We start from the raw sequence: 25,669 nt of genomic DNA, 5'->3' as shown, positions 1-25,669 counted from the left end.
TATATACATATATATTAGAAAAGTGAGTTGACATTTTTATTGCTCCATGTGAAGGCTAATTCTCCATTAAATACATTAATGAAGGAGGTAGGGGCCGTGTAATAAAGATATCATAAAAAACACCACTGTGAATTTTCCTACTGTCTTTCCAAAAGTCAGTTTTCTAAAGATGATAGTATACATGTGATTTTTCTCATAATGGTGCTGATATTTCTGACTGTTGTTGTTTTATTCCTGTGTTTTATGTATTTTACATCTAGTATAGTTCTTTTATAATTGAGTTTATTAAGTAGCATTCTGAAATGGAACAATATTTCAGAGCAATTAAGAGTGTAATGTTTAAGTTCATTAATTCAGTTGCTGTGTGAGATAAGTGAAACTGGTATGTGAAGATGAATCTTGAAGGCCTTCCCAAGGAGAAATGATCTTATAACGTGTTTCAAAAATAATAAAATCTGTCACCAGATGATTAGTTTGACTTTAAAAGTGATGCTATTCTTGAGTTATTGCTGGAGAACATAGCCAGAACTATTTAAGCAGGTCAGTACTTTTTTGTATCTATATTTTAAGACTAAGACCTTATTTGAGAGCTGTAATTTTCCAAATTGACTTGGGAAGTTGTGTGAAATGCTTGATAATTAAAAATGAAGTACAAATATGTGTTTATTGTAAACATACAAATGGAAAATATATGGCAAATTTACATGCAAACTTTCAAACAAAAAAATATGGTTTTAATCTACTTTTTCTAATTGGCAGTGCGTAATCATTGTTTTTCAAATTAATGCTTGCAAGTGTAAGCTTAAGCAGAACAAATATTTTGTTAAAACTGACTGTTGTCCGAACTTCTCACTTATATTGCAGAAGTTCTTGGCCCACAGCAAATCTGAACATGGGTTTTGTAAATAAAATCAAATTAAACAAGCAGTACAAAAGTTATGGAAATTTTTAAATTTGGTCATCTCCCATGGTTTGCTCTTCTCTTCCTTATTTAGTTATTTATTCACTTATCGATTTACCTTTTGTCCTTGATGTCATACTTTCTATTTTCAAATGCTAATGTTTCCTTTTAATTCAAAGTGTTTCTGTTGCTAGAGGTGGGCTAACAGGCCTGTGAAATTAGAGGAGAAATCCCACTGCTTTCCATTTGAAAGCTTAAATATTGTGACAAAGTCTGGCATGGCTGAAGCCTGTTAGCAGGGCAACTAGCTTGTGGTGAAAGCAATGCACCCCGAAATGTCAGGCAGCAGGGCTGTTGCCGAGAGCTAATTAGGAGCAATTAGCAGGTCTCCCCGCTGGGCAGATCCCTATTACCTTTCTCCTCCGTACCCTTCCCCCTGCTGTGGTTGCAGAGAAGCGAGTTGTGGCAGCGATGCTTCTCAGAGTGCGTGCGTGTGTGTGTGTGTGTGTGTGTGTCCGTGCGGGCGCGCTGCGCCCCGGCCCCCTCCCCGCCCCGCCGCATTGTGGAGGGAGGGACCGCGGCCCGCAGCCGCCTCCGCCGCTGTGCGGGGCCGGCAGCTGTCCGAGGTGCTGAATCGTGCGGGACCCGGAGCTGTCCGAGGTGCTGAATCGTGCGGGACCCGGAGCTGTCCGAGGTGCTGAGCCGTGCGGGACCCGGAGCTGTCCGCGGTGCTGAGCAGTGAGGGACTTGCAGTTGTCCGAGGCGCTGAGCTGTGCGGGGCTGGCAGCTGTCCGAGGTGCTGAGCAGCGCCGCGCCCGGGCGTCATCATGGTGTTTGCTCCAGGTAAGGGCAGCCGCTTCGGGTGCCTACCCCAGGGAGACCAGCGGGAAGGACGTGGTCGTGCCGGAGGGTTTGCCCTGGGGTCTATGGGAGAATGAGTACCATCTGCACCAGTTCTACTGCTGGGCAGAGATAGGCGGTTTCATAGAGAGGTACTCAGCTGAAGGCTATAAGGGTCACCCCTATGGTTTCCATCGGGGACAGGAACCTTACACATGCAAGTGCGCAAGCAGATTTACACGTTAGACTGCACAAAAGAAGGGTCAGGAAGGGGAATGGGGCCTTGCAATGCCTGGAGAGTGAGTGCCCCCAGCACTCACACTGTTGGCTGTCAATGAAACAAGCTCTGAATTATATGAGTAGTTTTACAAAATTCCACTGTCACTGCTCCCCCTCTCCCTGATTCCCCTCAAAGTGATAGTACAGAAAGTTTGTTCAGGCCAGTTGTTACTGGAACAGAATTGAAGACTTCAGCAGAATCTCATGTGACACCTCACTACATGGAGGAGTTTTGCTACATGGTATAGCTTTGCTACACCAGAAAGAAACTGAAGAGAAGCTGCATTGGATATAATATATTTTGCTTGCAAGTTGGCAGTTTGTTGTTCAGAAATGGATGAGAGGCCTGGTAGCTCTCAGATATTATAGTCATGTATAACGTTTTCTGTAGTGAAATGACTTGCAATTCATTTCTTAAAAAATGCATAGCTGACAGTAAAATAGTGGGTCAATAGAAAAGGGAAAGTGAATGCTGCAACTTGACAATGAAGAATTATTAAAACCTTTGTTTTGTAAAGCTTACAGAAGTTTTGCTTTCCTTTGAAATTTCATGTCTCTCCTGTGAAAGGGTAAGAATCCAAAACTTTTACACTCTCATTAATGCATATATATATATATATATATATATATATATATATATATATATCTTGGTGTTCATTTTTCTAACTGAACAACTAAAGGGCTAAACGTTTGGGAGATTAATATCCCACTTCAGTAACTGGAAGTTCATTGTGTCTCTCATACTACCAAGTTGTGGACTAATATACTGCTTTCCCACAGAGACTGTCTTGAAGCTGGGATCAAGTTGTTTATCTCAATAGAACCAGCCACTGTTTTATGTAGTACACTTTTCAGTATTAGTGGCTTTTTTCTGAATTCCTTTTATCTGACAGTCTGTCACCACTAACCAAATTCATTTTTTAAATGCACTATGGGACTGGAGTACTGCAGGATGAGATTACCTCTAAAATAATGTAAACACATTGGTTTTTTTCGTCCCCAAAGACTGACAATTATTAAAACCCAAATCTCATTAATAGCTGCATAAATTGTTCTTTTCACAACCCTAATCCATAAAGAAAAGAATCTGTCTTGCATAATCATTCTTCTCAGCCTATTTTTACATGAAGAAAAGCCCTTGGTTTCTTTGCAAATGTCATAATATACATAGGGTAACTAAATAGGAATTTGTAGAACAGATGATAAAACAATCAGAGATGTCTGACAATCTGCAGAGAAAACCTGATTAGATTACATTTTTGCTGATCACTTTTCTTCACTGTCAGTCAGCCTTACCCTGGCATTCTCTCTTGTCTCTATATGTGTATATTTTAAAAATCAGGGGTTTGTACGCCTTTAACATCTTTGTAGTAGCTATAGATGTGGCTGTATCACATAGGTATTCTATACATTTACTAAGAAGTTGAGTTTCATTTTCTTGTCTTCATAATTTTATCTTATTGTGATGAATGACCTGATTTCAGTTTCACTGATTTGTTTCTCATGGTTGGTGGTGGTGGGGGGCGGGGGGGGCGGGGGCAGGGAGGGTGAAGGAGAAAAAGATTTGTCTGTTTATAAATGGTTGTACATTATATTATTTAGGTTTAGAGTGATATTATTATTTAGGTGTAGAGTGCTTTAAGAAGGGGAAAAATACAGACACACACACACGTGCATACAAAGAAAACAAACTAAAAGAAATCTCTTCAAGGAGAAGTTTGTTTAACTGAAGACAAAGGTAATTATTTGCATGTCAACAAGATGAGGATTTACATTATTGAAGAGCACTGGTTTAATGTGTTATGTTCATAAACTGGTAAGTAAAAAAAAGCCTACCAAATTAAAATGTATGTTTTTAAAGGTGAAAACAACTACCTATTGACTGAATAGAGATTTTACTTTTAATCTTCAACTCTTTTCCTTAGCTCTTACAACCAGCTCCTAAAAAACAAACAAACAAAAAAATCCAACATCTTCAGACCAAAATAAACCAAAACCACAGACTTCATTATTATTGAAATGGATTTGTAAAAAAAAAAATCACACACAGGATCATTATGTTACTAAAGAAAAATAGACATTCTTGCTCACTCTGTCATGTTCTGGCAAGTATGTTGCTATTTACAGGTGTGCAAAAAGCTACTATTCAAATCTGATCTTTCTTCACACCCAATTTTCACTGACTTTGACTCTTGGCTTAAACTGCTGTATAATCTGCTGGAGAAAAGAACTGAGAAGAAGGACATTTTTCCTTGCATGATTTAATCTGGTTTTGTGGTGGAGGTTAGCTTATGGTAGGTAGGTAGGTATGGGTAATGAAATGCCAACACTATGAAATGTATGGGAGTTCATTCTACTTAGAGGATTCCCATGTGGTATAGCTGTTCATTATGCTACTGTTATAACAGGAGATGATCCATGTAATGGAAATGTAGACAAACTATTACTTTGCAATGTTTAGCTTGTTTACTTTTCCTAAATTTAATTGCTTCAGGCAGAAGTAGACAAGGAGGTTTTACTTATCATCAAACGTAAGGATGGAGGTATGCAGAAGACTGCAGTATAGAAACATGACATTTCGAGTTTTTGGTTTAGGCCATAAAGAAGTTGTTGAAGTGAAAGGTTTTCTTAGGAGACTTCAGAAGATTATAGATTCTGAACTTTAAAAATAAAAATCGTAGTTGTCCCATTAGCATACAAAGGATTGATATTTGTAAATAATTCTACAACTTGTTGCAAGGTAATAAATGAAGAATTACTGAAATATTTCTTGTTTTCTAAAGCATCAGGAAAAATCATGAAGAGATGACTTTTGAATGCAGCAAGCAAGCCCTATCATTAGTTTGGAAAGAAGAAGTCACTTCCAACATCAGGCCATCTATCAATAGTATCAATATCTATCAATCATTTTAAATGTTCCTAATCAACATTATACCACTTTTCAAATTCCTTCCAGTTACTTTAAAAAAAGAAAAAGAAAAAAGAAAAAAATCAAAAACAAACCAACAAACAGAAGGTTTTGGAAATAGTCCATGTGTAATCAAGGCCTTAAAACTTTTTATATGAAACATTAAAATAAAAATGGGAAAAAGTGCTTTTTCTTTTTTCTTTTTTTTTTTTTTTTTTTTTTCCTGATTCATCTGAACAAGGGGGATACAAAAGGTGTTTGTCATTCTCCCAGGATTTTTTCTAATGCTATTTTGCACATGAATCACTCAAACATTTTTGCCTTAACCTTCTACCCTCTGCTAGTCTGCACTGATTAAGCACAAAAGTTGCCTGCATTTTCAAAACTAGCTTGGAATCTTGTTAAGGGTGTATGCTACCAAACGGGTTTCCTAAGCATCTCTCTTACTAGGACATCACTTAAGAGATTATTTTAGTATCTGTTGAGATTTTTACTCTATAATGTAAGACTATAATTATTACCAAGTTAGAATCACATGGAAGGCTATTACTGTTTCACCAAGTCAATACTGTACTATGCTATGTTTTGTCAAATATAAATTTTATTTTTTTACTAGATAGTATATTGTTTTCAGAAAATAATTTGTTTTGATCTCTATATATCAAGAAAAATTTCAGCATTCATATTTTCAACTTATCAGAACATTTCTATCCTTTAATCCTTTGAATTGTGCAGTTTCATCTTTCACATGATTCTTGTTATTTTTCAGTGTAATTTTGAAGATTTCTTCTTACCTAAATCCAGAAACTCATTTGCTTTACTCATGGCCCTCCAATCCCAAAAGGAGGAAGAGATAGTAAAATCATTTTTTAATCAATATTTTTCTATAAAAAAGATGTGTGAAAACACTTGAAGTTTAATGATATTTAGACACTACAGAAGTCAGAACGTTCACTGCTCGGCACCTTTCTTCTGCAACAGCAATTCAAAGAGCTTTTCAGCTACCTCTTCAGAAGCACATCTGTTCTTGACTTTTTAAAGCCAGGAACAGTCTAGCAGACCTGTGTAATGACACTGAAGTTCAGAAGCACATCCTGTACCAAACATTGGAGGAATCATTAAAATGCAATTCATGATGTAGCAGCTGCACACTAAAACAGATGTGCCTACTCTTTTGAGTAGTCTTGATCTTCTCAAGTGGGAAAGCTGGTGTGCTGTGGGGTGTGAAGACATTAAATTTCTTGATAGCCTTTCATTTTTTAATTATAGCATCGGAGATACTTTGGAGAACTCTTTCCACAGTACACAGACCGAGATACTATGAAGGGACATAATGAATGGAAAAAACACTACCAATGTTTTTACTTTTCTTAATATAAATTATCATGGGATTACTCTAGTGTTTGTGCTGAGTACGGCACTCTGGCACTTTCACTGATGAAGTTTCTTTCACCATAAAAACAATTGTAGGATGGCAGGGTACAGTCTTTTTCTTTATTTGTTCCCTAATTGTTGTTCTACATTAGATTAGCAAGCTTAAAAAGTAATAATCAGTACTAGATGCAATGTTACTTTGAAGTATGAATCAACGCTGTTAAAAACTAGCACAGAATTTACTTTTTCCAATTATTTGTACCAGAAGTTCAGTCTTAAGCAATAGCAAATGGCACCTCTCAATTTGAGATTGCAGGGTTGAATCTTATTCAGATGACCTGCAGAAAGAATTCACTCTTCATGGTGGCTGAGTACTGGCTTATATCAAAGGAATTGTTCATAGCTAAGAGTTGGTAATAAATCATGCAGTCATTATTAATGTCCTTACTAGCACTGTTTTCTGACAGCCAAATTGTGAGTGTGCAATGGGAATGAGTTACATTGACCTGTAAAGTTTCTTCCTCCAGACTGTTATTCTTCCATATGAATTGCTTTGTTGTAGGTCTCACAGACATAAATAATATGATTCTAGCCTTGTAAGCTTTAACAGATAATGGAAATTAAATACCGTATAATACAGCAAAGCTTTAGATTTCTTTCTATATCTTCAATCTTATACATTAGGTATTTTATTAAGGACTTAACATATCATGTTTACACATAAGAAGTTAAGCAAGAGTTCTTTGCAAGCAGTGTATGAAGTAATTTCTTTATATGCTTTCTGAAATTGAGGCTAGCCATTTGCAGTTATGTTCCTTCCCTAATATTTTGCAAGAATAAGACTAAGATTTTATCACTACTATTAGTATTTGTAAGAATAAGATTTGCTATTTTTTAAGGGGTTGTAATTGGAACAGAATATTTATTGATGTTAACAGAAACGAGAAGGTGACCTGAATAGCTGTAAAATTCCTACAGAATGCCTTACTAGGGAAGTCAATGCAGGTGAGCTCTGTGCGGCTGTCATCTGACTTGGCTAATGCTTGTAGTCATGTTGTCAGAAGATGCTGTCTTCTTTCTTAAAGAGAGTCTGAAATTTTCCACCTGAAGAAGTAAGTTGAACCTTGCAGATATTTCTGTAATGGTAAGGCAAGTGTAATCTCCTGTGGATTACTTTCATTTGCTTCACTTTGTAGTATGCATATTTGATAGAATAACACTATTTTCTTGCTTTGATCAGGGAATCAACTTACCATTTTTCGGTGTGAAGGTGGTGCATATCAATTACTGCATCTATTAAATAATCAGATTAACTTTACCTTCTGTCCTGAAGTAAGCTTTCTCCTCAGAGGGGAAAATACTTGTCTGGGAAGTTTGATCCAAGAGAGGAAAACAACATTCCAATTGCATCCTGTTTCTTGCAGCATGTATTTATAGAGATGATGTCAGGTTAGAGCTATGAGAATGCACCTCTTTGAAGGCGCACTCTAAACTTATATAATTATACACTTTGTCTTGTAACTTTGCATATGCACATACATATATATGTATGTATATTCAGCCAAAATTTTGAATGTCCTTAATATGCAGTTCACATTCAGAAATAAGCAGGACACTTTTCCTATGCAGTTATTATAGTTTGCAGAATGTTATCACTGCTTGGCTGGCTTTTGGCCAATTATATAACCTCTTCCTTATTTTCTTTACATTAAAACAAACAAACAGAAACAACAACAACAACAACAAAAAACAAACTAACTAACAAACAAACAATGACCAAAAAACAGAGTGGAATATTGCAGATTTTGATTAAGTTGTACAGAGCTGAAGACCAAAAACTGTGCAGCACTGCAGAAATATGAACAAAACAGCTAGCAGTGGAGTGTGGCACCTTTGAATACTTTTACCCATGCTACACAGTGATGGATAGCAAAAGCCATATAACGTCTATGAAAGGTGGGGGATTCAGTGAGGCTCTATGTGAGCCCATAGATGATATTTTTTGGTACAGAATTAGAAGGCCGAAATTTTATCTCACTTTCTGTGCCTAAAATGTTCATTTTGGCTAGTAACCTGTGAGCACTTAAGCGATAGAAAATAGAAGTTGAATGGCACACAATCTACCTGTATCTGTAACATTAGACTTCTCCTTCCCTTGGAGAAGCACTACATTTGATGAAGAGATGTTTCTTACTTCCTATTTGAAGTGTGTCTCCTAAAAGAAATAGCAAAATTGTGCAGATTAAGTTGTGTTTTTTTGTTGTTGTTGTTGTTTTTTAATTTTAGAGAAGCTGGTCCCACATATTTTTTAGAAAGTATCTTATTTTCAATGCACTGAGCTCTACCTTAGGAGTTGAAAAATTAGTTAATGTTGGCCTGTACTGATAGTTCACAAAATTTTTCTTCTGACAACAAAATCTGAGTATCATACTAACAGATTTACGTATGGCAGAATATTCAGTCACTACTACTTTGAACTGCATCCAGTCTTCAAAGCTGTGAACACAAAGTGAAACCATTGTTATGAATAAAAATACTGAGTAAATGTATAAACTGAAGTTTATTATCTGTTTTAGTTAATCTTATTGAAATACAGCAATAAATCTTACAAAACATGTTGAAAAAAAATTCAAATAGCTTAAATATCTGAAGATCTCAACAACTTCTTAATCTGAAAGATGTTGAAAGCTTCATATTGGCTGGTGTATTTCAAGTATTATGGGTTAACTCACCGAGGACTTATAAAAAATTAATATTGATATATAAAACCAAACTAAAATCTATGGACAAAATATTATGAAAAGGTGATATGGATATGGTTAAATATTACTTCGGAGATATTATGTCCTTTGGGAAAGTCTGTCTGTGTTTCTGTTCTTCTGTTTCCCTTCCCATCATTCCTTGATTTGTGTTCAAAGCAAAGCTGTTCTTATTTCATTTTTATGCATTCTCTTTTATCCAAAGCAGTCTGTGTTGGCTCTCTTCCTAAGTGGTGGTTGCACAGTAGTAGTCAAGGACAGGGGTTGGGGAAATGTAACTGAACTGTAGCTTTTCTGGTGAAAGTGAATATTCTGACCACTAGAAAAGGGAACTAGAAAAACCTGGTAGTCCTACATGAAAGCATTTCTGCTATCTTAGAAGCATAGAATGGCTTGGGTTCGAAAGGACCTCAAGGATCAAGAAGCTCCAAGCTGCTACCACAGGCAGGGCCACCAACTTCTATATCTAATACTAGACCTTCAGTTTACTTTCTCCTTCTTCAGGAGCAACTGAGTGCCCTTAGAAACCTGACAGCTATCATTCAGAAACTCATAGAGCTCCATTTTGGGGCATGAGTAACAGCAGTGGACAAAACTAATTTTAGTACAGCAAGGAATGCATATGCTGTTTTGTTTGTTTGTTTGTTTGTTTGTTTTTCTGCTTTCTATTTTTCTCCCCTTAATGCTTTGGTCTAGGACCTTTTCATGAGATCTGAACTGGCATCATTACTGATACTGCTATAAATTGGATCTCTAATCTTTAATGACACATGCATAAAGTTAGTTTTGTGAGCATGCTCAGAAGTCTGCAGCCCTGGTTAACTGATGTGTAATTGTGTGGATGTAATTAATATGACTCATCAACATTTCCTGATTATGGATGATGTGCAGCCTCATCTTTTATATCCCTTTTTCCAATTATGGATTCCAGTGCTGGAAACCTAGCACAAACCAATTAAGCAGTGAAGAGAAGGAGATTTTTAACCATTGCAATTTGCAGGTTATAAAATGGTCCGTAGTAGATTCTCACCTGTAATTTCCATTCTGTGAATAGGAAAACTGAGAGATATGGCACTGCCTAAAGCCAGTGGGAGGTTAAAAAACAGACTTTAACTCTTCTGTAGAAGAGAAATGTTGATGCAGTGAATATTAATTACTACCACATGTCATTGCAAACTTGTCAGAATCTTCACTTTTGTGAGAATTACAGTTCATAGACAAAAATCAGCTGATTTTCTAATAAACATATACTTGATCCTATGATAAAATTTTATCATCACAGTCTTGTTTATAGGTACTTTCATTGCAATTGAAATGTCACCAGTACTATTGGTTTGTTTGTAAAACTATCAGTAGTATTTTCCAATGGAATTGAAAATGGACTTACAAGAGAGGGATATTTTTGTTGGATTGTTGTTACTTTTCTTAATCATGAGGAAAAAAATTCTAATATTGCAGTGCTGCAGAAAAAAAAGTATAATGGTTAACTATTCCAAACCAAAGTAATGTATTCTTAAAACAAATGGTAATGTATCTCATTAAGAGATGTATTTACATAATCTCTTGCAAAATATTGGGAGATAATTTTTGCTTCGTATCTCTTCCAAATTCAGAAATTTTGCATAAATCAAACTTGTAGCTAATGGGAATATATTTTGGGTAACTGTGAATTCTAAATTGCTCTGATACTTGCTTAGAGAAATATGGTTTCTCTGTATTTAAAAATGGTTAGACTCAAAGCTGTTTAAAAAACAAAACAACAACAAAAACCCCAGCCTCTTTCTAGAACAGCTTTAGAGGTATTCACTTGCTAGAATTAAACTACATTTGTTATTCCTGTGAAGAAGAACTTACACTTTTGACCTCTGATGCATGGCCCTTGGGATTCACGGAATCTGATGGTAAAGTTAAGTTGTTCTCTTCAAATGCAGTGTTTGTATTGCGTCACAAGGCCAAATGAGACATGCATATGTGTCACAAGTTTTGAGAAAAGTGGATTTAAAATTAAAAATAATTAAAATTAATTTTTCTTCTAGGAAAAACAATAAACTTACTGAAAAAGTAAAGTAAAAATGTAAAAGTAAAAGTAAAGTAAAAAAAGAAAACTGAGAGACAATAGAAATTTGTTGAGATTACAGAGATAGGATGTCATGTTTATGGTCATTCATGCTCATATGTGACTAATCCCTTCTCAAAAAGTATGGGATAAATTATTTGTAGCCTATGCTTTCCAAGAGTCTGAAGTTCTTTCCTACCACAGCTCATTCACCATTTTGCCCCCTCCCTGATTCCATGTGAAAAATTTTACTTCTGTTTCCTTTAAAATATGATATTCCATCCATTGAAAGATATCGTGTTTCCCCAAAGTTTATTGCTATAATCAGGTGATCTGGGAAGGACTTACATCATGGTAAAAACAAGGTCTGTGGTTGTGTAGCTTCATGATAGTAGCCCCAACAGTTCTATGAAAATATGTGGTGGATAACGTTCCGAACTGCTGATTCACATCAATGATGGGTTGCTAAGTGTTATTTAGTAAGGATGTTTATACATTTAATTAAATTTAACAAGCAGTAAACTGAAAGGGAGAAGGCACAAGAGACTGCTTTGATCTCAGGCTGGAAAGGAAGCAAATCTTGGTGCTCTAAAGAAAGTGAAGTGAGTAAATGAGAAAAAGGTCCATGTGCAATCAGATAGAAGTTCTTCAAGACTTAATCTGTGTTCAGCACTCTTTCTCTGTAGTTACTGATTTCAGTGTTTACTTTTCTAGGTATATTCCGTAATCTAGAAACATCAGAGTTTAGGATCTCCCACACAAGGTATTTTTGGACCTAAACTAATATTCATTCTAGGAATTTAAATGGGTTTTTTGAACTTGCTTTAAATGTGTTTATTTGTTTAGGGTTGGGATTTGTGTGTGTGTGTGTTGTTTGTTAATGTTTTGTTGTTGTTCTATTTTTTTCCAAACTGCTAGTAATTTTTTCTTCATGAAGCTTCAGAAAAGCCAAAGAAATTTGTAGGTACTGATATATGGCACTAATTTTACATGAAAGTGGAATATGTGACTGATTCCCAAAGCCATTCTAAGACTTTGAAGTTTTGCACATCTTTCAAATTGTATTTTCAATTGCAGAACCAAAGTGGGGTTTGCAGAATAACTGCAGAGAATAACTAGAAAAGGTTTTCTGACATGAAGAGGATTTTTCATCTTGATGTGGCCATTAGACAAAAGTAACCTATAAGCAGAATGCTATTTCTGCTGTAATGTAATGTTTTACCAGCACGTAGTTCAACTGAAATTTTGTCATGGAATTTTTATTAAAATTATTCTTCAAATCTTAAAAAAATAATAATAAAACTTAGCTGTAACTTATTGACTCTTGATTTGATTAGCAAAATACCAAATGCTTAGGCAGCAGGAGAGATTTCTGTATTTTACCTTATTGGTAACTGTATAAGTATGTGATCTTTAAAATGCCTTATTAATTCTATAGGCACTCAAAATTCTGCTTTTATTCATGTCCACAACAGTCTGTATCTCAGGAAAGTGGAGCAGTTTGATAGACATTTTCCAGCTCAGTCCCTCTGGGATACTTGCATGAGTCATTGCTGCTTTCCTTAGTCCCTCTCTTCTAAGTGCAGCATATCAATAAAGAAGTGTGCTTCTCAGAAAACAGCTTTGTGCTGGCTGTTTCCTTTGAAATGGAGAAAGAGAGAATAATGGGAACAGCCTTTTAGAACCTGCTGTTTACTCCTTCAGGAAGTGAAAAAGTTGAGTTTTATGGCAGCCTTACCAGATGGAGTCACAGAGTCACAAGATGGTTGAGACTGGAAATCACTTGTGGAGGTCACCTGGTTCAACACCACCTTCAAGCAGGCCACCCAGAGAAGGGTGCCGAGGCCCACGTCTCAGCAGCTTTTGATGATCTCTGTGGGAGAAAATTCCACAGCCTCTATGGGCAGAGTTGCCAGTGCTTCATCACTTGCACAGCACAGACGTGCTTTCTGGTGTTTGGAGTGAGCCTCCTGTGTACCAATTTGTGTCCACTGCCTCTTGTTCTGTCTGGGCACCTCTGAAAAGGACTTGGCTCCATCCTATTTTCACTCTCCAGGTGTTTATAAACATTTTTGAGACCCTGCTGAGCCTCCTCCAGGCTAGACAGTTCCAGCTTTCAGCCTCTCATCTTTCTCCTTGAGAGAGATGCTCCAGTCTTTCATCATCTTTTTGGCCCTTTGCTGGGCTTAATCCTATGTGTTTATGTCTCTACTGCATGAGGAAGGGTGAGGCAGAACTGGATACAGTACCCCAGAAGCAGTCTCACCAGTGCTGAGGAGAGAGGAAGGATCACCTACCTTCACACACTGGAAACAAGAAGGCAGCCAAACCCACATTTCTCAGGTGAATTAATGCTGGACTTTCCTGTGTTCAGCTTTATTAAGCCATTCATTATCTGATGAGAGATAAGAGGAAGAAGTGAAGAAATTGCCGTTTTTGTAGTCCTCTTGAAGCAGAGTTCTTTTACAGCAATTTCAATGCCTGGAATTCTTAGGGCTTCACAAATTGTGAGAGATTCTTTATCTGAGTTAGGGCAAAATAACCTAGTTTCACAAATGGTGTGGAAGATTATCATTTTGAAAATACCCTATAGCTCTGAATTTGGTAAGAGAAGTTAAAATTTTGACTGTCTTCAGCCTGATGATGGCATTAACTACAATTGAAAGCTTAAGCCATAAAAGAAAAGTTGAGGTAAGGTCAGAAACAAACAAACAAACAAAAAACCCACATGCATTTATCCCCATTTATCAGTCATGACTGGAAAGAAAAATACAGTGAAAGACTTATTCTAGACTTAAAGAATAAAAAATGCATCACATAGCTCTAGGTCCTAAAAATCTTCATGAGCAGAGCCATTGTTCTGAAAAACAGCTGGCATTTCAGACCGTACTTCCCACTGTTTTCCAGGTCAAAGTATGGGCTTCCCTTCATGCCCAACACTCTCTCAATTTCCACTTTACGTAATGTGTAGTGTAGAGGTCCTAGTCATCATATTCATAATCCCATCTGTTACCTTGAATTTTCTAATTCCTTCCAATAAATGATAGCATCCCTCCATCCAGACCTCTACATAAAGTAGTATCAAAAGTGGAGAAGACAGAGGGAGACTGAGAAAGGCAAATTTCCTCTTAATTTTTCCATGGTGAAGAAAAGACTTAGTAGCCCCATGGAGGAATTTAGAGTGTGGTAGCCACAAGGACAGGACTACGCCACACAGTGACCATAAATTTTAGAGTATTTGTTAAGCAGAGTGGGTATAATAAGTGGATAGTGTTTTGTATTATAGAGGTTATGTTTTACATTTACTTCCTATATTTTGTTGGGAACACACACCAAACTAATTTCTTGCTCCTCTGGGACAGCTGTGACAGGCATTACAGTCCAAGAGGAACTAGGTATTCATATGTGATGGACTGAGATATCTAGATCCTGGCTGTCAGTCCAGCTCCCACATATGGTAGTCACTCTATAGGGTCAGACCTCTGCACTATGTTTTATGTCCAACTCAAAAGGTGAAAGGAAGAGAGGAAAGAAAAGGAGAAAAGATCATGCTACAACTGGGCAATTTGTCTAGTAGGATGCTGTGAGAGAGAGCATCAAAGGCCTTGCTAAAATCTAGAAATATTATATCCACTGACTGGATTATCATGTCATATAAGGTCAAATTACTAAGGCAGGATTTTCTCTACAGGAACCCATGTTGACTATGCATGGTAATAGCTTTGTTCTTTAAATGTCTTTCTGTAGCATCCAGCATAATCTTCTCTATAATTTCTCCAAGTACTGTTGGTAGACTAACAGGTCTGTAGTTTTCTGTATCTTCTCTCATGCCCTTTTTATTTTCTCATTGCTAATTTCAGATGCAGTTAGTCAACATAAACTCCCAGTGGCTCATTACTTACAACAACCAGGTCAACATCTTTGACTTCTTCACAATCAAAGTCATTTAGATTTTTATTTTATTATTTTATTTTAACCTGGGTTACTATCATCCTAAGCATGTAATACTGATGGAAAGTTTTTACATGTTTGATTGTGCTTCTTTATTTCCTTTTTGTGCATATATAAACTATCAGAAGTAGTCCAGAGGTTCTGGTTTCTATCTGCTTGGTTTATTTTCCTGGCATATACCAATATTGTCTAACAAGCAGACATAATCAAGGTCTCACTTAAATGAATTGTATTTAAATGTGGGCTTTACTCTATGACAAATAACTGAAAAACACAGGTAATCATAGAACGTATGTTTGTGTGTATATATATATATACGTATATATATAAAATTCAGATTTTGTATATTAAGAAGAATAAAATAAATCATGAAGTGCTCCAAAAGAAAGAAAAATCAGTAATTTTCAACAACAGCATGATCACAGACAGTATGCTTTTAAAAATCTGATTTATTTTTTTTTTTTGATCACAAGTGCTGGTAAATTCATCACATATCATATACACTTGTGCCCCAATCCAGCATATTCACCCATATTTACAGATTCACTCTCATTGAAAATTTCATATTTATCCATACTTTTTCTAATGTATCTTCTGAACACAAGCTGAGTTGGCTGATATTTTTCAGCCCAGCAAGACTAGTTCATTGTGTAATAACTGTGACTTCATATTTGAGCAGTAGAGTAATATCTGTACATTACTGTTAAATAGAAACATATAATCACAAGGTTGAAAAGGTTATACATCATCTTGTCCAACCATCCTCATATCACCATTACTACCCATTAACTTACTAAAGCTAATAATCTTGATACAGCTGCATGCCACTTTTAAATTTCATATATTTTATTTCAGTAGAAAAAAAACATGCTTGCATTTTTACTTTTAGCAAGAAATTGTATAATATGTATATCATCAATAGAAAAAAACATAAGTATATTTTTGAACTTCTTTCAAAGAAAGATAATTTTTGAGATAATGAATAAGGTTTAATTATTTTGCTAATGTTTGGCTTGGTCTCACAGATCTTTTAAACTGGTGATTTTACTTTACTTTTTGTTTCTATCTAAAATTTTCTTCAAAATATTTCTTAAGGAACACCATGTCTCACAATTCCAGATGTGGATCTCTTATGAAAGCATCTGATCTTTCATTCACTCTGTTTTACTTCTCTCAGGACATAATTCTTAACGAATGGCTTCAAAACAGACAGTGAAATACAAATCCCATTTCATGAACTACTTGAGTATAACATAGTTGATCAAGAAAGAACTGGGAAGATTATCTCAAAAGCCTTTAAAATGAAATCTAGTAATACAAATAAGCACCTAACCGAAGTATTTCCAATAGCAAGTGTATGTTTTCTTAAATTCCTGTAGGTGGACATCTGACTAATTCAAAATTATTATATCAAGATAAACCTTGACCATTTTACAGCATTCCTTGTTGTCCTACCAAGTCATCTTTTCTGCTAGGAGACAAAGTAGTCTCTGATCTACTTTTCTTCATTACTGTGTAACTTGTCACAAAACATTACTTTGTTTCCTCCGGGTTTCAGTGTTTTAGCAAAACAAGAAATTATCACATAAGAAGTGTATGGGTTTTTGTAGGTTGCTATTGATGTTGGAATTCTGTTTATTTGTTTTCCTACTTTAACAGTGTTTTCAAATGCTTTTGGAAGTGTAGCTAAGTGTAATGAACTTACACTTAAGAAAATTTTTACCTTAAAGCCAAGTGGAATTCAATGAGTGAAGGCTTTTAATTTTAAGTAAATAGAAACCTTAATGAAAACTTTTTCCTTTTATGATCACAAAGGAAAATGCATTGGAACCACAAAATGAAGTCAAAATCCCCATGGAAAAGGATATGATTCAGAGATAGATGAGGGGAAAGAAAAACACTCTCATGCTGCAAAATAGAACAGTACTTGTTTCAGCTGTGAAGATGCAGCTGTCCTGGGGCTGGAAAGTGGGTAGCTGAGGTCTATGACTCAGTCTTCCTCTTCATTCAGATAATACTGAGCATGCAGCAGGCATTTTGTATCCTACTACAGCATCTCCTATGGTTTTCTATGTCATAAGCTGTCCTCAAGTACTCCTATCTCCCACCCTCCCTACCCCCTTCTCTATCTTTCTTGCATTCACAGGGTAGCCACAAATGCTTAAATCATCTTGTTTATTTGTTGTTTGTTTCTGACAGGTGAGAAACCAGTACCAGAGCAAGATGAGGTTAAGCTACAGAATGCCAGCAAGCAGATAGTGCAGACTGCTATCCTCCAAGCTGTCCAGCAAGTTTCTCGGGAGAACCAACAAAAGGAGAAGCGAACAAACAGCAGTGTGAGCCTCCAGCTAGAAAGAGGAAAGTTAACCAAGAAGCATGAAAAAAAGTAAAGGAGCAGCTTGTGCATATTGATTCTTCCGTCTGCCATGATTTCAGCCTTCTCTTTAGTATCAGCTGTACTGCTAGCGCCATGTTACTGTTGTGAAGCAAACCAAAGTATAATCAACACTTCCTTAGGCATAGAGTAAAGCTGCAATAGTCCTTGGCTGAAAAAATATTAAGTGCATTAGATGACTAACTCCATATTTATGCAGTGCCTCTTAAGAGAAACAATAACCATAGCTATAAAGGTATTTCAAGCACAAGCTTTTATGATATGGACTTATTTTCCAAAGCTTGTTGTCAGTGCACTTCCCCATCGGTTCTGCAAGCAGCTGCCATGCCAGCTGGCCAGACTTTCCTCTGTCTTACCGAAGTCACTGAAGCTGTCTTCACAGCAGAAGCAGTTTACTATTGAGTGTAGCAGAATGCTCTCAGGCTGCTTTGAGAGATGAGATTGTCATTTGTTTTGATTAACCATGGATTAACCATGGAAGTGAAATGGCAGTATAAAATGGATTTGGTAAGTTCCATGAACAATTTTCTTTTTTTCTTTTCATCCGGGAAAAAAGAAAAGCATCTACTGTGACTTTACAGCTACTACGGTCTATGACTGTGATCGTAGATCTGTGATCTTAGTCTCTTTCTTTTAAGAAGTTAAAATAAGTACTACTCGTTTTGAAGTACTTCTGAACTTCTGTACAAAAATCACTTGTGCCTCAACCACTCCCTTTAATTTTCTTGATATTGAGAGAAGAGAAATCGATGTGCTTATACAGAGTTTGCTAGCTATGCCAGTTTTGAAAGTTTCCTGTGACTTGATTTACAGAAATGAATACTGAAGTGGATTTACAAAAAAAAAGATTTTGACTTTATTAATATTTGAAGGATGGAAATACACTGTGTCTGAATTCTCTCATGGTAGAGGTTTCTCACCTGCTGGGCATAAAGTGACTTTAGATATTTGCAATTGTCACATGGATTGACCTCAAATAGAACTGCTTTAAGCTAGTAATGCAGAACTTATCCTTTAACTACAATATATAGCTGAAGAAATCTGTGATATTTCTGAAAATACACATTAAATAAATATATATTTCACTTTTATGCTTTCTTACTGTAATGATGACTGCACTATTACACAGCTGAAATGAATAATAGTTTATTTCATTCTGGAAATGGCCTGTAGCTCTATTTCATCTGAATTCTTGTAGAAATATACCTAGAAATATATTAGAAGCAGGTGCAAAGAATCTGCAAATTAGGACACAAACTTTCATAATTGCTTTTTTACTCAGCAAGATGTGTCTCAAAGTGAATTTTGATTTAAGTAATTGGCTATTATGTACTACATTCTACTGCTTGTGTTGATCAATTTAAGGATTCTTTCTAATGGCCAAGGGCTTAGTCACGAATAGCCACATATTGTAATAGTAAGCCTCTTAAATTTGCTTGTATAGTGGAAATGCTAAGTCACAGCTTGATTGAGCACCTGGTGGGAAGGCAGGGCCAACCCAGGGGAGCTCAGGTGCATGCAATGCCTCTGAGTGACCAGAACAGGTAGAGCCAGGATCCATCCTTTCCCAGACCTCATTTAAGGGCTGGCAGTGGAAGCAAGGTTATTTCTTGCTGGAGATTCTTACGTACTTGAAGCCTTCTAAGGGTAAGCAGATTTTTGTGTCCCCTGCCCTGCTGCTGTGTTTGAGCATATTCTTATCTGCTGTAGCCTAGAAATTTGCTACTGTGCTGTCATTGTTATGCTTTCCATTGTATTGCAGTGTCATGCCTTATTGGTTTTTTTGTTTTGTTTTTTTGTGTGTGTGTTTTTTTTTTTTAAACAGCATTGAGTTATACCAGAAAATGCTCTAGCTTCATCTTCATTTCATTTAAAAATGCGAAGATAAATTCAACATGAAGTTGTTATAAATTCTCTAATAATTAAAATTGAGCTGTACTGCAAGTATACAGTTAGTTTGTTTCTCTAGGTGATGACTGGGTTTCCTCAGTCAAGCAGACTGTGAAAGGAGGAACCGCTTGGTCTTGAAGCATGCGTGTGTTTGTCCTGATAATTATTTTTTACTAATAACTTTTTCATCAACTGTCCTTCAGTTAGGAGGTAGCTCTTTTCTGAACACTCGCTATATCTTTGCATTCTGAGAGCCTAAGAAACCTGACTGTGAGTCGAGGTTCAGTTCTGAGGGCTGTGGAGCAGTCAGGAGAAGTGGATGAAGGAAAGTAAGCCTGTTGAGGAGGCTTTGTGATGCTAAATGGTGTTTGCTAACAGGGATGTAAGAGGGAGAACTGTAGGACAACAAAAACCTACTAGGGATTATTCTATTGCCTCCCCCTCCCCCCCCCCCCCCCCCCCCCACACACACAAACAAACATACCTTGCAGGACATGTTTCTGGTGCTTCTATCTTTAGTCATCTGGAAATTTGTTTAGATGCCCTTATTTTCTTCTTAATCCCCATATTATTCAAATAAGAATTTCAAAAACTTGTGAATCCAGGCTTTTTGCCACTACTTCATAAGAGCTTATTTTACCCAACCCCTGCTGTGCTCTTCTGCATTATCTGTTTACTGTTCTGGCCCTTTTAGGTAGACTGTTATTCGTCTAGTACCTTGTGCCCTCCACTTCAGTGCTGTCAGAACTCTAACACAGAGAAAAATGATAGGAAGCCTCACAGAGCTCTTAGCAGGTTTGATAGCAGACTATCAAGGAAAAACAAATATCCTCTTATAAATATTGTAGTTTTCCTTGAGACCCAAATAATGCATTTCCTATCTATAGTATGTGTTACTAAATTAAGGCATGCATTTGGTATCTCCTATCTATTGACAAAGGGTGTCCTGCACACCATTTGCATCTGATGTATGTAGCTGAGATCTATACTGTAAGTGAGAAAGCAGCTAATTTTAGTAAATTCATGGGTGGATCATATTTCTGGGAGAAAAACACAGATTATAAATTATTACAGATGTGATGCAGATCTGATTACAAATAAAGAAACTTCAACACCTTATATGACTCCGATTTCTCATCAAAGGAAGAGGAAAATGTTCAGATGATGTAGAAACTCTTTTGAGAACAGTGTTGCGGAGGTTTGTGGTACTGAAAGAATATTCACTACAGCAGTTTATATCTTAAAAATGCAAGACAATCAAAATGGTTTCTAGACATAATGAAATTCACCACACTTTAGCACTTGTCAATAAGTAGGATGCATGAATATGAAAGTACACTTACTGTATCTCTTCTCATGAAGCAGAATCAGGTACCTGTATCTATCCTGCTGCTGCACTTGTTTTATTTTCATTTAGGTTGATTATCGTGGTTTTATTACTGTGTTTTTGTTCCTTGTAATGTAATCAGATACTGTTCATAAAGCAGCACTACTTAAATGGAAATTTGCATGGATGCAGCAAAATGTTGTAAGAGATTTCTAAATAGCACTGTTCATGAAGTTCGTGGCTCTGGGCAGTTACACTCGAAATCCTTACTATAAAATGGAAAATGCAGTTTATCTTGGAAACTAACATTTTCATTTTAACATTAAAAAAAAGAAAACAGCATTCTGTGGTAACATTATCACTAAGAACTGGAAAATCCTGAATGTATAAACAACAGTAAATGATGCATCTAAAAGTCTTAATTGAAGTATCTACTGTTATCTCTGATTCTTTTTTTTTTTTTTAACTGTATTCTTATGCATGTCTGACTATAACGTATCTATAATAATAAGAATATGGAAATAGCAGAGTAGCTGTTCTTAATGTGACTACCATGAAATATACTGCAGTTGTTCTTTCCATGAATGGTAATGTCAAGCACAGGAGGTAACGAGATGTTACTAAAGGCTTTTTCTGACAGTGCTTAATCTAAATTTCAGAGAAGGGTATGAAGAAATAAAGTATATTCTTGAAAGAATATAGGATTCACCCTTTTTCAGTTGATTACCATTTTGGGGCTGAGGAAAAAAATGAAATCAGTGTAGATCTATATACTGGAATAGCCTAATTTCTCTCAGTTGGTTCCTGCAAAACATGAATTAAATTGTTATAAGAGTATGTAGAAGTGAAAAGGAGATCTGAGCTGTTGATAATGTGTCTAGGAGAAAGACCAGAGTAAGGAGCAGCAGTACTGATGGAGCCTGGCTTCCAATGGATACGTTTTTCATAGCTGGCTCTCTAAGCACCCATCAGATAAGTGCTGAGAGAACTTTCTGCCTTGTTTTATGTTTTCCAGAACAAAGGGTTTCTCTGTGGCCTATTGGTTTTGAATTTGAACTGTATCCCATTCTAAGGCAGTAACAGCAATTTCTCTATTTCTGTAACTACTTTCATGAAGCTTCTTGGACATCAGTGTGTATAGGCTTCTGCTTTTGAAGACACCTGCACCTCTGCCAGATTTAGTCAGTTTCCTTCCTTCCACAGAAGGATGGATTAACACACATCAGCTATGCCAGAGTTCTCTGGGGAACACTGAGAAATAGATGGTTTTAAATGCATTTGCTTGTAAAGACAGATTCTTTGTTTAATTAACGTAAGCAGCTTTGCTTTTTTTTTTTTTTTAAATTAATGTTTTCTCCAGTGGCTTGCTACCTGGATTTTGTATATTAGCTTGCAAGCTTTAACATTAAAACAATGTTAGTTCACTTTTAGTGACCCTGTGGAATTGTGTGTTCCACTGTGATGTGGCTTTCTTGTTGTGTTGGTTTTTTTCTTTCACTCAAGGTAAGTAGCAGTAATAAGTAATGTCCTAGAGGGAAGAAAGTTGTAGGCTTTTTTTGTTTGTTTTTCCTCCATGGACTATAGCAGGAGGCAAAAGATTTCAGATTATCATGAATCATTTACATATGTGGTGAAAGTAGCTGGCTGTAGATCTTGCATGAGAGCTAATTTTCTCCCTGTACAAGCTGGAGGCAGAAACCACCTAATTTGATTCTAAAAACATTGAAGTAAGATGCTCCTAGTAGTTTTAAGGAAAATGGTCTATGTGTGCTTTCAGAGTTGAAATCCATTTAGGAACATCAGCTAGTGAAGTCTCTAATTGTATGCTTTGTGATCTGAGGTGGAAGATGCACATTACTGTATTGTTCTGAAGACTTAAATGCTACTTCCTTGCATCTGTTGAAGATTTTAAACGGCATCCTTTGGCAGAGTGAAACATTTGCTACTGCCCTTGGGAGTCAATAGCTACTATTCTTTGCATCCCAGAAGATTAAGCCCCAGTCTCCAGTTGCCAGAGTAGTTGCCCCTGCCATATATTTATAATTTCTTAGTAAACATATCTCTTACTAGCTCTGTTTTCCTTCATTTCTTTCACATAAGACAGCTCATTCTGAAAAGCCTCAGGTACAAGATGAAGTATCTGCTTCCAGAACAAGGAAAGTGAATATACTAAATCTTACTTCTTTGGCAGGATATTGACTTTTTCCCACAGCTTATTGTACAGGTTTATTTCCAAGGAGAAGTGTGTTAGTCAGTGCATCCTTAGCCTCTTGCTGATGTACCCACAGAATACTCATCTTTAATACTTCTAGGGCAAAAACTATGCCTGGGAAACAGTTTGCCCTGAATTATGACAGTTGACCGGGTCTATCTGACATTTGACTTTCCACAGACTGTGTTACTGAGCATTGGGTGGGAACAGGAAGTCTTACTGTCTTCTTTAGTTTAGGTCATTGAAAGCTGCAGGCTGCAATGCCTCGTAAAGTGGCCCTCTTGATGCAAGTTGACCCTGCAGCTCTTTTCTTGACCTTGTACATTGTTTTATTTCTATATTTTCACCACAAAAAAAAAAAAAAAAAAAAAAAAGTCAAATACCTCTCTACAAAAGAGAGGTTTTTGAGAGGATCCAGTGATGGCTCATCACCATTCTCGGAGGAGCTGTCTGGATGAGAATGGGCAGGGAGCCAGGCTCTAATGAGCAGATATCTGCAAAGACCACTGGCCTTCTACCTGCCCAGAAAGATTCCTGCACTGAGCTGAGCGGCTAAGCAAGTCCTTCTTTGTCTGCTGTTGTACTGGTTGGTTTGTTTGTTTTTAGCAACAAGCCCTTGGGTATTCCTTGTTCACTGTCAGGCAGGAAATAAAGTGCACTAACACGCGAGTTGGGAGTTCAGGACCAGCCTTCAGCATACCTGATGCATGGGGGGAAATAACTTTCTTCCAGGCTAAAATTAGCGCATCTTCTGTAACCTGATGCATGCCTTCAGGCTTTTCTTCTTTGTAATTCAAGGAAACATCAAAGCCTGCAGGATTAAGTTAAATTAAACTGATGTTTTTGTTTTGCCTGCTCTTTTTCACTGCACCTGACCTGTGCATTATTGCTCAAGGTCACCTTCTTCCTTGCCCTGATAAAAGTCCGAGGGGGAAAAAAATATATATATATAGAATTGGTCCTCTAGTCTCTGTTGGAATCTGTATTCCAGCACAACTTGGGTAATGCTTTTCTTTGATATGGTCAAAACGAAAAAAAAACCCTCACCCAAACCAAAACAAGTCTATGCCTTTAATACATGTTTCATTTTCTTTCAAAATGGTTTTTCCTGTGCCTGCATCGTGTGTATAGATCTAGGACTGTAGAAACTAAAGCTGTGTTTTGATTCTGGAGCTATTAAAGCAACTACATATGCTAAATCCTCACTTCCTTGAAAAACCCCTTACTCTTATAAATCAGATTATATAACTCCGTCTGTCCCGGTAAGAATTAGGTTAACTTCTGTTTTGCCTGCTGGCAGGCTAGAGGGCTTGTTGGTGTGTGTGTGTGTCTGCTGTTTTTATTTTGTGTATTTTCTTCCCACTTTCAAATATCAGTATCTCGGATTATTAGGACACTTGATTTGGAAAGTTAATCATGCAGCTAGGTAGCACACTGTGTGACTACGAATTAAGATCCAAGCTGCAGTAACAGGGCTGCATGCAGAGCTGATGAGATGCAACCTCAGGATCTTTGTGATTTGCAATTTGAAGGTACCATAATAAACAGTCCTGAACAGATTATGATTTCTGGATGCTAACAGCTTTCCCTTGCAGATGGCAATGCTGTCAGTGAATGTCAGCCTTTGGTCTCTAAACACCTGTCACATTTCATTTGGGTGCATGTATGACTGTGTTCCCTTGACTGCTGAGGTTTGACAGCAGATAACAAATGAGTTCTGCTCGTAATTGTCCTATTCCTTATTATTTAGTGATCTATTCATTTTACCCAAGTGCCCATCTCCACAACAGGAAAAAAAAAAAAGCTTCCATGTGAATTTATGGAATTGTTGGTGACAAAGAATATACCAGCGCTCCACTCCAGGAGATACCAAATGCTCTACAAAAGGGCAGCAAAACTCAGTTTCTTTCAGAACATCTCTCTAGAGGAACAATGCATCAGACTGAGGAGGCATTACATCTCTTCTGCTGTCATTTTGCTTCACCTTAATCTGAAACTCCAGAAGTACAGATGAGAAGAAAATGACATCTGGTAGCAAGGATTGTTAATTAGCAATTATTAGTCACCAGCAGTGTGGGAGTATAGCTAAAAAGCTTGCCCCTTCCCAGTCTTTCTAGCACACAGTTGTAGAGCAGTAGTTGAAGGGACAGCTCTTGGGTACCATTCTCTCTTCTGGTACATGATCTTCTTGACTAAAGTCTCTCAAAGAGACCACAAAGGCAAAAAAAGAACAGGATAAAAGGCCACAAGTGGGCACCAAATGACCCTGAGAAAATAAGTCTGAATTGGGATGGTGTTAGAGCTGTGGGGCTGCTCTAAAGAAGCAATTTTCCTACAGATTTTTCCTAGTCTTTCCTTAGGTCTCTTTATCCCCTATAACAAAAACCACTTTAAAGTATGTTTTCGCAGAGTATATTCTTCAAAGTGAAATAAAGGCGCATTCTCTTTTGTGAAATAAATTACTTACCCAAAGAAACATTTTCTTCCTTGAACAGATCCTCCCAGCTCCGTCATTGCCTACTAATCACTTTATGCATTAAAGAAGAGAGTAATCTGGAGGTGAACAACCTGTTACAGGTGATATGTGTGTTTTGTGACACACAGCTGCAACTGAAGAGCCGTGCCAGGCTGTCAACATTGTTTTCAGAGTCTGTTGCAAGCATACATCACAAGTCCTGTACGCTGTTCCTGTTTCTATTTTGCTGAATACATTTTTGTGTCTGTGAGAGAGGGTGACAGGTTGATACCATTATTTGTCTTGTTTCTGAAGTATTGCT

The 25,669-nt window shown here is 36.8% G+C and overlaps 1 protein-coding gene across 1 annotated transcript; it reads left to right on the top strand.

The window, feature by feature from the left end:
- The first annotated feature begins 1,463 nt into the window (after nucleotides 1-1,463).
- AKAIN1 (A-kinase anchor inhibitor 1) lies at nucleotides 1,464-20,472 on the top strand. Its single transcript, XM_032442676.2, has 2 exons — nucleotides 1,464-1,744; nucleotides 17,268-20,472. The coding sequence occupies exons 1-2, from the start codon at nucleotides 1,729-1,731 to the stop codon at nucleotides 17,456-17,458; spliced, it is 207 nt and encodes a 68-aa protein (XP_032298567.1). The 5' UTR covers nucleotides 1,464-1,728; the 3' UTR covers nucleotides 17,459-20,472.
- Nucleotides 20,473-25,669: the final 5,197 nt, after the last annotated feature.

This window comes from Coturnix japonica, chromosome 2 (genome assembly GCF_054131305.1).
Source record: "Coturnix japonica strain WE chromosome 2, WE-NBRP24, whole genome shotgun sequence".
NCBI lineage: Eukaryota > Metazoa > Chordata > Aves > Galliformes > Phasianidae > Coturnix > Coturnix japonica.
This window is presented reverse-complemented; position numbering and strand designations above follow the sequence as displayed.